The 12,697-nt window shown below is 41.2% G+C and overlaps 1 protein-coding gene across 17 annotated transcripts in view; it reads right to left on the bottom strand.

Annotated features, from left to right (window-relative positions):
• Positions 1-12,697, bottom strand: part of PHLDB2 (pleckstrin homology like domain family B member 2) — a 229,574-nt gene that overhangs the window by 54,569 nt on the left and 162,308 nt on the right. For 16 of the 17 annotated variants that reach the window (XM_082394626.1, XM_082394625.1, XM_082394615.1 and 13 more), the window contains one exon: positions 9,028-9,411. In XM_082394626.1, the coding sequence (XP_082250752.1) occupies positions 9,028-9,411 (384 nt within the window). The remainder of the gene's footprint in view (positions 1-9,027; positions 9,412-12,697) is intronic. The other variant, XM_082394616.1, reaches the window with a different exon arrangement.

The raw sequence follows: 12,697 nt of genomic DNA, 5'->3' as shown, positions 1-12,697 counted from the left end.
GAGTTACTTAAATAAATTAATAAATCTAATTTATCTTTCAATAAATAAATTCTTGTGACTATGGTACCTGCTTTTTCTCTTATTTACTATTTTTGGTGTTCAGACTTTATTCTAATAAAATTGATGTCTTTTATTATAAGGTCTCTTAAATCCTTTCTAGAAAACAGGTAGGGGAGTAATTTTTTTTTATTTCATAGAAAAAAACTTTCTTAACCTGTGTGAAAAATATAGCACCAAAAGATCTTCCCCGAACTCCTTTTAAGCAATCCTCAAATTTGGAAGACACTTTTAGATCAGCAAACAACTGGAAAACTAAGTAATAATTATGACTACATATAAATGTCCTATACATTGAAAAAAAATCATTAATAAAGCCAAGAGGAAGACAAATCACGATAAAAGACTAATTTCCTTACCACAAATAGCTCCTACTACTGAGTAAAAACAAGACAAAACATTTTTAAAAAATGGGTGAAGAGGAAGACAAGGGAGATCAAGATGGCAGAGCAGGAGGACGCCGAGCTCACCTCCCTGACAAACACATCAAGAATACATCTAGTGGGAAGACATGGAGTTCGCGTCTCCCCCCAACTAGGGCGCCTGCCGGTTGCTGGTGGAGGACCTCAACGCCCAAGGAGACGGGAGGAACACCTGAGCGACTGGGTAGGACATGAGGGGAGTGAGGGGGGAGAAGTGGAGGCTGGATGGGACCAGTGCCCCTGAGGGGTGGCTGGGAGGGGGGACAGGTTCCCACTCCTGGAGGGACCCTCAGAGGCTTGGAGGATCAGGGGGAGCACACCTAGCATTTCCCCAGCCCAGTCGGGCCCCAGGAAGCCTGCGGGGCTCTCAGGCCAGGTCCTCCACCTTCTGAGGCCCCCTCCGGGCTGCGTTGGTCCTAGTGGGGTAGGAAGGAAGTGGGGGGAGAAGAAGAGAGGTGGATGGGAGGGGGCCTCAGGGATCAGAGGACCAGGGGAGGCACAGAAGGCGCTTCCCCCACCCTCTCAGCCTCAGGAAGCCCGTTGGGCTCCCAGACCTGGTCCTCTATTCTCTGAGGCCCCCTCCAGCCTTGTGGGCCCTAGGGCCGTGGGAGGGAGGGAGGAGGGGGAAAGAGGAGGAGAGGCGGTCGGGGAGGGGCCCTCTGGGATCAAGAGGATCAGGGGAGGCACGGAGAGCATTTCCCCCACCATCTCAGCCTCAGGAAGCCTGTTGGGGTTCCAGGTCTGCTCCCCTGCCTTCTGGGGCCCCCTCCTGCCATGTGACTCCTAGGGGCATAGGAGGGAGAGGGAGAAGAAGAGAGGCCAATGGGGAGGGGCCCTCCGGGATCGGAAGATGAGGGGGCAATGTGCCTAGTGCTTCCCCTGCCTACTCGGGCCCAGTGAGCCTGCTGCGGTCCTGGACCTGGTCTTACAACCTCCAAGGCCAGAGGCACTCCTGGGCCCCTCCTGCTGAGTCTAAGCGCCACCCCCCCTTCCCAGGGCCTTTTCGGGCCCTGTGGGTCTTAAGCATATGCCCCACCCACTGCCTAAACCTCGCCCCTACCTAAGCCCCATCCCCCACAGCTAAGGCCTTTTCTGGCTTTTTTTTTCCTCCTCTTTTTTACTATTGTGCTCTGTTTTACCTTCCGGTTGTTGTTTCATCTATATTTTTATTTTTTTATTCTTTCTAACATATTTGTTACTTTTCTAATCTTATTTTACTTTTTATTCTTTGGTATTGTTCTCCTCCTTTTTTTCTTTGTTCTTTTTTTTTTTCCTGCCCCACACAGTTTGCAGGATCTTGGTTCACGAGCCGGGGGTAGGGCCAGAGCTCCTGCAGTGGGAGCTCCGAGTACAAACCACTGGACTAACAGAGAACCTCAGACCCCAGGGAATATTCATCTGAGTGAGGTCTCCCAGAGGTCCTCATCTTGGCACCAAGACCCAGTTCTACCTAACAGCCTACAAACTCAGTGCTGGAAGCCTCAGGCCAAACAACCAGTAAGACAGGAACACAATCCTATCCATCAAAAAAAAAAATGAGACGACAAAAAAAATGTCACAGAAGAAGGAGCGAGGTAAAAACCTACAAGACCAAATAAATGAAGAGAAACTAGGCAACCTACCTGAAAAAGAATTCAGAGTAATGATAGTAAAGATGATCCAGAATCTCAGAAATAGAATGGAGGCACGGATTGAGAAAATACAAGAAATGTTTAACAAAGATCTAGAAGAACTAAAGAACAAACAAACAGTGATGAACAACACAATAACTGAAATGAAAAATACACTAGAAGGGATCCATAACAGAAAAACTGAGGCAGAAAAACGAACAAGTGAACTGGAAGACAAACTGCTGGAAATAACTGCCGCGGAGCAGAATAAAGAATAAAAGAATGAAAAGAATTGAAGACAATCTCAGAGACCTCTGGGACAACACTAAATGCACCAACATTCGAATTATAGGGTCCCAGAAGAAGAAGAGAAAAAGAAAGTGTCTGAGAAAATATTTGAAGAGATTATAGTGGAAAACTTCCCTAACATGGGAAAGGAAATAGTCAATCAAGTCCAGGAAGCACAGAGAGTCTCATACAGGATAAACCCTAGGAGAAATACATCAAGACACATATTAATCAAACAAAAAAAAATTAAATTCAAAGAAAAAATATTAAAAGCAGCAAGGGAAAAGCAAAAAATAACATACAAAGGAATCCTCATAAGGTTATCAGCTGATTTTTCAGCAGAAACTCTGCAGGCCAGAAGGAAGTGGCAGGATATACTTTAAGTGATGAAAGAGAAAAACCTACAACCCAGATGACTCTACCCAGCAAAGATCTCATTCAGATTCGACAGAGAAATCAAAAGCTTTTCAGACAAGCAAAAGCTAAGAGAATTCAGCACCACAAAACCAGCTTTCCACCAAATGCTAAAGGAACTTCTCTAGGCGGGAAACACAAGACAAGAAAAAGACCCACAAAAACAAACCCAAAACAATTAAGAAAATGGTAATAGGAACATACTATTGATAATAACCTTGAATGTAAATGGATTAAATGCTCCAAACAAAAGACACAGACTGGATGAATGGATACAAAAACAAGACCCATAGATACGCTGTCTACAAGAGACCCACTTCAGACCTAGGGACACATACAGACCAGGGACACATACAGACTGAAAGTGAGGTTGACGGAAAAAGATATTCCATGCAAATGGAAATCAAAAGAAAGCTGGTAGCAATTCTCATATCACACAAAATACTAGCAAACAGAATCCAACAACACATTGAAAGGATCATACACCATGATCAAGTGGGATTTATCCCAGGAATGCAAGCATTCTTCAATATACGTAAATCAATCAGGGTGAAACACCATATTAACAAATTAAGGAATAAAAACCATATGATCATCTCAATAGATTCAGAAAAAGCTTTTGACAAAATTCAACAAACACAGGCAAATTCCATCACACATTTAGAGAAGAGCTAACACCTAGATTTCTCAAACTCTTCCAAAAAATTGTTGAGGGAGGAACACTCCCAAATTCGTTCTATGAGGCCACCATCACTCATACCAAAATCAGACAAAGGTATCACAAAAAAAGAAAGTTACAGACCAATATCACTGATGAACATAGATGCAAACATCATTCTCAATGGTTAAAAACTGAAAGCATTTCCATTAAGATCAGGAACAAGACAAGGATGGCCACTCTCGCCACTTTTATTCAACATAGTTTTGGAAGTCTTAGCCATGGCAATCAGAGAAGAAAAAGAACTAAAAGGAATACAAACTGGAAAAGAAGAAGTAAAACTGTCACTGTTTGCAGATGACATGATACTATACGTAGAAAATCCTAAAGATGCCACTAGAAAACTACTAGAACTAATCAATGAATTTGGTAAAGTTGCAGGATACAAAATTAATGCACAGAAATCTCTGGCATTCCTATACACTAACAACGAAAAGACAGAAAGACAAATTAAGGAAACAATCCTATTTACCATCTCAACAAAAAGCATAAAATACCTAGGAATAAACCTACTTAAGGAGGCAAAAGACTTGTACTCAGAAAACTATAAAACACTGATGAAAGAAATCAAAGATGATATAAACAGATGGAGATATATACCATGTTCTTGGATTGGAAGAATCAACATTGTGAAAATGACTATACTACCCAAAGCAATCTATATATTCTATGCAATCCCAATCAAAACACCAATGGCATTCTTCACAGAATTAGAACAAAAAGTGTTACAATTTGTATGGAAACACAAAAGACCCTGAATAGCCAAAGCAATTTTGAGAAAGAAAAATGCAGCTGGAGGAAGCAGGCTCTCCGACTTCAAACTATACTACAAAGCTACAGTAATCAACACAGTATGGTACAAAAACAGAAATATAGATCAATGGTACAGGATAGAAAGCCCAGAGATAAAGCCACACAAATATGGTCACCTAATTTATGACAAAGGAGGCAAGAACATACAATGGAGAAAAACAGCCTCTTCAATAAGTGGTGCTTAGAAAACTGGACAGCTACATGTAAAAGAATGAAACTAGAACACTGCCTAATACCATACACAAAAATAAACTCCAAATGGATTAAAGACCTAAATGTAAGACCGGACACTATAAAACTCTTAGAGGGCCAAAGACCTAAATAGACATTTCACCAAAAAAGATACACAGATGGCCAAGAGGCATGTGAAAAGATGCTCAACATCACTAATTATTAGAGAAATGCAAATTGAAATTACACTGAGGTATCACCTCACACTGGTTAGAATGGGTATCATCAGAAAATCTACAAACAACAAATGCTGGAGAGGGTATGGAGTAAAGGGAACCCTTTTGCACTGTTGGTGGGAATGTAAATTGAAACAGCCACTATGGAGAACAGTATGGAAGTTCCTTAAAAAACTAAAAATAGAACTACCATATGACCCAGAAATCCCACTACTGGGCATATACCCTGAAAAAACTAATTCAAAAGGATACATGTACCTCAAAGTTCATTGCAGCACTATTTACAATAGCCAGGACATGGAAACAACCTAAATGTCCAATGACAGATGAATGGATAAAGAAGATGTGGTACATATATACAATGGAATATTACTCAGCCATAAAAGGAACAAAACTGGGTCATTTATAGAGATGTGGTGGACCTAGAGTCTGTCATACAGAGTGAAGTAAGCCAGAAAGAGAATAACAAATATCGTATATTAATGCATATATGTGGAATCTAGAAAAATGGTACTGATGAACCTATCTGCAGGGCAGGAATAGAGACGTAGATGTAGAGAACAGACATGTGGACACAGAGGGGGATGGGAAGGGTGGGACAAATTGGGAGATTAGGTTTGACATAAATACACTACCATGTGTAAAATAGCTAGCTAGTGGGAACCTGCTGTATAGAGTGGGGAGCTCAGCTTGGTGCTCTGTGACGACCTAGATGGGTGGGATGGAGGGATGGGAGGGAGGTCCAAGAGGGAGGGGATGTAAGTATGCACATAGCTGATTCGCTTCATTGTGCAGCAGAAACTGACACAACATTGTGAAGTAATTTTACTCCAATAAAAAAAAAAAAAAAGAATACATCTAAATGTGGAGCAACTCTTGCTGGACACAAACGGGAGTCTGAAAGAAAGGCTCTTCTACAACCAGGGCTGTAAAGATCCACATGGCGTCGGGTAGGAAGAGAGGAGAAGCAATCAGGCAAGACCCACACATTTAGCAGGACACAGAGGAGAAGGGAGATATGATGGGCTCAGAGATCCTCCCTGCAGAGTTAGGGGTTTGAACCACATATTGGGCACACCAGCCCTGGGGTCCAACACAAGGAAGACAAGTCCCCTTAGCTGGTTTGAAGACCAGTGGGACTTAGAGGAGGGTTGTAAGAAGCCGAGACTCTGCTCATGAAAAGCAGGTGCACCTGCTTGCCTACTCTAGGGAACAAGGGGGAGGAAGCAGATTTAAAACTGTGTGGGGCTCTGGCTGGTTTCCCACAACTGCTCCTGTCTGCAGCAAGTGCCTGATCAAGCTGCTCTTGCTCCTGTGCAGCTCTCTACTAGGATCGAGGTGCTTTAAGGGGTGGGGGGGAGTGCACACTTAGAGGAAATGAACCAGCTTGGACCCGACCCTCAGGGCTTCTGTTCCATCACCTTGAGCTCTGATCACACCCAGATAGGTCAGTGACAGCCACTGAGCATAGGAGAAGCCGGCTTGCACCTGGCTCTGGCTCTAGCCCCTCCATCTCCAGCCCTACCTCTCACCAAGGTGATAGCTGCCTGCACACCCCAGGAGAAGATGTGACCCATGCTCACTTCCCACCAAAGCCACTGGGCACATGCAAACTGCATAGGGACACTCCCATGCAAGGATACTCCTTCAAGACCAGGATAGGTAACTATTTCACCTAATTTCATAGAGAAAGAGAAACTTAAACAAAATGGGAAGACAGAAGAAATTGTTTCAAATGAAAGAACAGGGAAATAAACCGGAAGAAAACCCTAATGAAACAGAGATAAATAACTTACCAGATAAAGGGTTCAAAGCATTAGTAATAAGAATGCTAACTGAACTTGGTTAAAAAAAAATAGATGAACACAGGAAGAATTTTAACAAGGAACCAGAAAATATTAAAAAAAGAAAGAAAGAAAAACCAAATGGACCTCAAAAATACAATAACTGAAATGGAAAATACACTAGAAGGAATTAATAGCAGATTAGGTGATACAGAAGAACACATAAGCAATCTGAAAGAGAGAATAATGAAATCACCCAATCAGAACAGCAAAAAGAAAAACGAATTTTAAAAGATGATTAAGGGACCTCTGGGACAACATCAAGTGTTATAACATTCACATTATAGGGGTCCCAGAGGGTGAAAAGAGACAGAAAGGGATAGAAAATGTATTTGATGAAATTATGGCTGAAAAGTTCCTGAAGTTGAGGAAGGAAACAGATTCCTAGTACAGGAAGCACAGGTAGTCCCAAACAAATGAACCTAAAGAGACCCACATTGAGACATACCATAATTAAAATGGCAAAGGCTAGAGATAAAAAGAGAATTTTAAAGACAGCAAAAGAAAAACAGAGTCACATACAAGGGAATCCCTATAAGGCTATCAGCTGATTTTTCTGAGGGAACTTTGCAGGCCAGAAGGAAACAGCATGATATATTCAAAATCTTGAAAGGGAAGAACCTGCAACCTAGGATACTCTATCCGACAAGGTTATCATTCAGAATTGAAGGAAAGATGAATTTCTCTGACAAGCAAAAACTAAAAGTTCATCAATACTAAAGTGACCCTAAAAGAAAAAGGTCTCTTTAAGTGGAAAAGAAAAGGCTACAGCAAGAAGTGAGAATTTATAAGAAAGGAAAAATCCCACAGGTAAAGGCAAAAATACAGTAAAGGCTGTGGACCAGTCACTTAAATAAGTGAGCATGAAGATTGAAAGACAAAGATTGTAAAATCAACTATAACTACAATAAAGAGTTAAAAGGCCGTTTATGACACACAGCTAACATACTAACATACTCAATCGTGAAAAGTTGAAAGATTTTCCTCTACAATCAGGAACAAGACAAGGATGCCCACTATCAGAACTTCTATTTAACATAGTATTAGAAGCCCTAGCCACAGCAAGCAGACAAGAAAAAGAAATAAAAAGGCATCCAAATTAGAAGAGAATAAGTTAAACTGTCACTATTTGCAGATGACATGACCATATACACAAAACCCTGAAGTCTCCACCAAAATTTAATTGGATTCCCCCACCGCCCCCAAAATGGGACCTAATTAAACTTAAAAGCTTTTGCACAGCAATGGAAACCATCAACAAAATGAAAAGACAACCTACTGAATGGGAGAAAATATTTGCAATGATATGACCAATAAGGAGTTAATATTCAAAATATACAGCTCATATAAGTCAATATCAGAAAAACAACTCAATTAAAAAATGGGCAGCTTACCTTTGGCAGTGGAAGCGCACATTCTTAACCACTGGACCGCCGGGGAAATCCCACAGAGAGCTTTTTATTTTTATTGTTCTCCTTGGCTATTCAATTTTACTGTTATTGAATTATGGTCAGAAAATCTGTACCTTTTATTTTTTTTAGAATTTGCTGAGGTTTTATCTGTTACCCAAGTTTTGAAAAATATATGGACATTTAAAAAGAAATTGCTATTAAAAAAAAAAAAAAAAAAAAAAAAAAAAAATGGGCAGAAGACCTGAATAGACATTTTTTTAAAAAAGACATACAGATGGCAAACAGGCACATGAAAAGATGCTCAACATTGCTAGTCATCAGAAAAATGCAAATCATAACCACAGTGAGATATCACCTCATACCTGTCAGAAAACAACAAAAAGTCCACAAATAACAAGTATTGGGAAGAATGTCGAGCAAAGAGAACCCTAATACACTGTTGGTGGGAATGTAAACTGGTAGAGCCACTATGGAAAACAGTATGGAGTTTCCCCCCAAAAGCTAAAAACAGAACTACCATATGATCCAGCAACTCCAATCCTGGGTATAATCTGAAGAAAACAAAAAACAGTAATTTGAAAAGATACTAGTCAACCAAAGAATGAGGCAGAACTGTGTATAGTAATATGCAAAGATGCTCCAGACATTCAGTGAGGGAAAAAAAAAAATCGTACAGAACACTATACTTCTATATATGTATGTCTAGGCTTATAATATACGGCCATATATGCACAGAAATATTGGGAAGGCACGTAAGATACTTTGTGTTTTTCTCTCTCAGGTGTACAACTGGAGGGGGCAGGGAGAAGAGAAATTGTTTTTCTTTATACTTTTCTGTACTGCTACATTTTCTAGAGTGCAAATTTGTTACTTTATAGTAAACACCCTAATTTGCTGCACCTTGCTTAGCTAATTACCTCTTAAATTGAAGCTTTGCTGAAAACATTTTGGAAAACAACCAGGATAAAACCTCTAGTGTCTAGGACAGTGCAGATGCATGGTCCAGGCCCTAAATTTAATCTGTGTGTGTGGCCGGCTTTACCTTTGGTAGGATACTTAGATAAGCAGACTCGCTGGAAGCTTTCAGAAAGGCAGAGGAGGGCGGTGGGGGAGTCCTGGTGAGGTCCCTGATCAGTTCATCATTCCTGGAGCTCCTGAGGGAAAGGAAGCTGGCGCTACCCTGACTGAGGCTCCCGAAGCCTGCCAGGTCTGCATCGTGGAGAGAGCTTTTCTGGTGGCACCTGTATCTGGTGTCAGGGCTCACCAGGGCTTCTTCAAACACGGACTCCTCGTCAGAGAGCTGCAGCTTCTCCAGTTCCTTATTGATTTTCTGTACATCTGCCACGGTGGTGCCAGTGGACACGTGACTGTCAGGCTTTGTGTACTCAGCACAGAGACTGAGGATGGTCTCCAGACGCTGTCTCTCCTAGAACACAGAGGAGGGAAGGTCAGTGAGTTTGTGAGAAGGAGACAACTCCGAATAAAAAGACAGAAGAGGCTGGGACCCCTGGTGAATTCAACCCACACATAATCCCACAGATACTTGGCTGGTGATGTTTTTCATCATCTTTGATGAACCCATTTATAAATCCAGATGAAACCTGGGTTAACAATGCCTGATTTTCCTCTCAAATTCAATTCTTTATTTGTATATCCCAGTGCTGATCCTAGCACATACTAGCACTCAGCGCGACCTTCCTTGATTTATCAATTCTCCAAACACTTCAAATGTTTTTGTTTAATCTCCTTTTAAAAATCTCACCCCCTTCCCTCCCTCTACTATCCACCTTCAACAATATCTAGCTCTTTCATCACTGCAGACTTAATATTTGAGTTTAAAATTAATTCTCTAGGGCTTCCCTGGTGGCGTAGTGGTTAAGAATCCGCCTGCCAATGCAGGGGACACAGGTTCGAGCCCTGGTCTGGGAAGATCCCACATGCCGCAGAGCAACTAAGCCCATGTGTCACAACTACTGAGCCCGTGCTCTGGAGCCCGCAAGCCACAACTACTGAGCCCGTGTGCCACAACCACTGAAGCCCATGCGCCTACAGCCCATGTTCCACAACGAACGAAGAGTAGCCCCCGTTCACCGCAACCAGAGAAAAAGCCTGCATGCAGCAACGAAGACCCAACACAGCCTAAAATAAACAAATTTCTTAAAAAACTATTAAAAAAAATTAATTCTCTAACTTCCTATAGAAATATCATTCTACTGTTTAGACACACAAAAGAAAAATGCTACTTTAGAAAAGGCTTAATTTGAAAGGCTTAATAACTAGGTCTTCAATTTTTGCTTGAAATGCTTCAAATTTTTTAACACTCTTTTTTATGTCTTGTCACCATATAAAGGTCTTTCCCACCAATTTCTCAAATGAAAAATTGACATGATTTTTAAAAAAAGAGAATGTCGCAAGAAGATGAAGAACATTTAACGTCACGTCCAGATAGAAAGACAGCAACATATTTCAAATTCTGAGATCATTAAATCTTTGAATCATTTAGCTGGAAAATAAAATGATAGTTTATTTGTCTAAAAAAAATTAATATAAGGCCATTGATGTCTATAATGGTACCACTAACTGACACTTCACCAAGCTCCCCATGTAAAACACGTAGGTATTTATGATTTTTGACTTTAAGTGAACTTACTATACATTTGTGAACAAGGAGATATAGTTTACAAAATGCTTATCATAAACCTAGACAGCACTCTTTGGAGTGGGGAATCTCAACATCTTCACCTTTCACATTAGCCCAACTGCCAAAGTGAAAAGAAAAAAATAAAATAGCAAAAAACATCTTTGGTTATTACATCTACCACATTGAAAAGAGAATTCAAAAGCCTTCCATAGAAAAATGTTTTCCAACCTAAACAGGAGGGAAATCCAAAAGGGAGGGGATATATGTATATATACGGCTGATTCATTTTGTTGTGCAGTAGAAGCTAACACAACATTGTAACGCAACTATACTCCAATAAAAATTAATTTAAAAAAAAAAAAAAAGAAAAGAAAAAAGTTTTCCAAACTGGTTATCAGTAACAAAATAGAAAAGTGTTAAGCAGCCCTGGGCTGCTGTTTTTAATATCTAATTGCAGAAAATTTGGAAAAACAAAATTCCGAAGGTAGTTCTCTTTATTAGCGGAAGAGTATCAAATAGACAAGTCAAATAGGAACAGACTAACATAATTCCCTGGTTTTCATTAAATACATCCATTAAATGACAAAATAGCATGAAATGACTTTCATCTGTCCTCTAAAGTACTCTCCCCACCCCAAAAATGCAACAGCTTGATCAAAAGGACTCTTAAACGGGTTCTTATAAGCCCCACCTCCCTTTCACTGCCTGAACTTCTGGACTCCAGCTGCAGCTCCATCCTCATGGCCTCGTCCCAGGGAAGGCACTCGCCTGCACAACCTCATCCCAGGCGCTTCTGCAGGCTGTCCATCCAGGAGCCCTGATGCTTATTTATCTCTGTAGCCGCTACCAGCTGCCAAGCCCTACCCACCTCAGCTTTGTGGGGAAGCGGGGGCGGGGGGACACACAGCATTCATTGCCTTATTTTAAACTCCAACAGTCTAGAAAAGTCTGCATGTGAATATGCAAAGACAACTGCAAGGGCGTATGTGAGGAAGGGGACAGGAACAAGATGTTATATTTTACCCCTTCTCAAAAGCATCTGCATCAGAGGCTAATCTCCAAAGAAAAGTTCTCTTTCTGCCACGTAGGTGAATTAAGTTGAAGCATCTAAACTCAGTCTTTGCTAATCTTCATAGATGACAGTGTGTATGCGTTCACCTCAACATGCATTACATTTGGGATTATCGGAAAGTTGTCAGTTTCTCTTTACCAGGGCACTGATGAACAGTGCGGTCCTCAAAAGCATGAAAGGTACTTCTGCCCAGCCTGTCATACATAGCAAAATTCCTCCCACATCTCCTTCCCAAAATAGTTTCTTCTGCTGCCAATGCCATTGCTTAATTCCAGAGGAAATAAATGATCCCAGCCAAAAGATGAATGCTATTTCAGACAGTGAAACAGTATTCAAAGGCGGGTACACAGGAAGTTTGGTCTACTGCTATGTGCTTCTCTCTATTCTTATCACCCCATTCACAGCCGATCTGTTCAGGTTTGAATCACACATGGATGCAGGACTGCTGCCCACGAGTCTAACAGAAATCCAGGCCGTGCTGAGACACACCGGCCCCGCAAGAACTGCATCAAAGAAAAATAAACTGATGATGAGAAGTGCGTCAGAAGAAAGTCTGTGAGGCATTTCAGAAAGCACGAGAAGCCTTTTAAGGAAACCCTGCACAGAATTTACCCTCATAACTCTCCCTTGAGCCCTCTTCATCTTTCCCATTCACCACGCGAATATTCTCTACTCTGCATGACCTAAAACGAGGGCGGCCATTCCACACAGGACACTTTTGAGAATCAAATAGGGCACTATTAATAATTACGCTGGGACAGCAAGCGCAAACTGGGAATGGCAACCTGAGATGTGTGGCTCTCTTCCTAAAATTCAATTTTCTTTGACGCTTCACCTAACAACCTAATGAATTAGGAGGCTACCCTCTTTGACATCTCCAATTCCTACCCACCTTTCCAAACCAGCAATCCACTGCACATTCTCTTGAAAAGGCACCAGTAGAGAGCCCAAATATCTAAATGGCCCAAAACATTGGTGTTAAGGGTTTAGAACGTAGGT

Source organism: Balaenoptera borealis (assembly GCF_965194805.1).
Source record: "Balaenoptera borealis genome assembly, chromosome: 5".
Taxonomy (NCBI): domain Eukaryota; kingdom Metazoa; phylum Chordata; class Mammalia; order Artiodactyla; family Balaenopteridae; genus Balaenoptera; species Balaenoptera borealis.
Note: the sequence above shows the minus strand (reverse complement) of the source record. Positions and strands in the feature narration are given on the sequence as shown.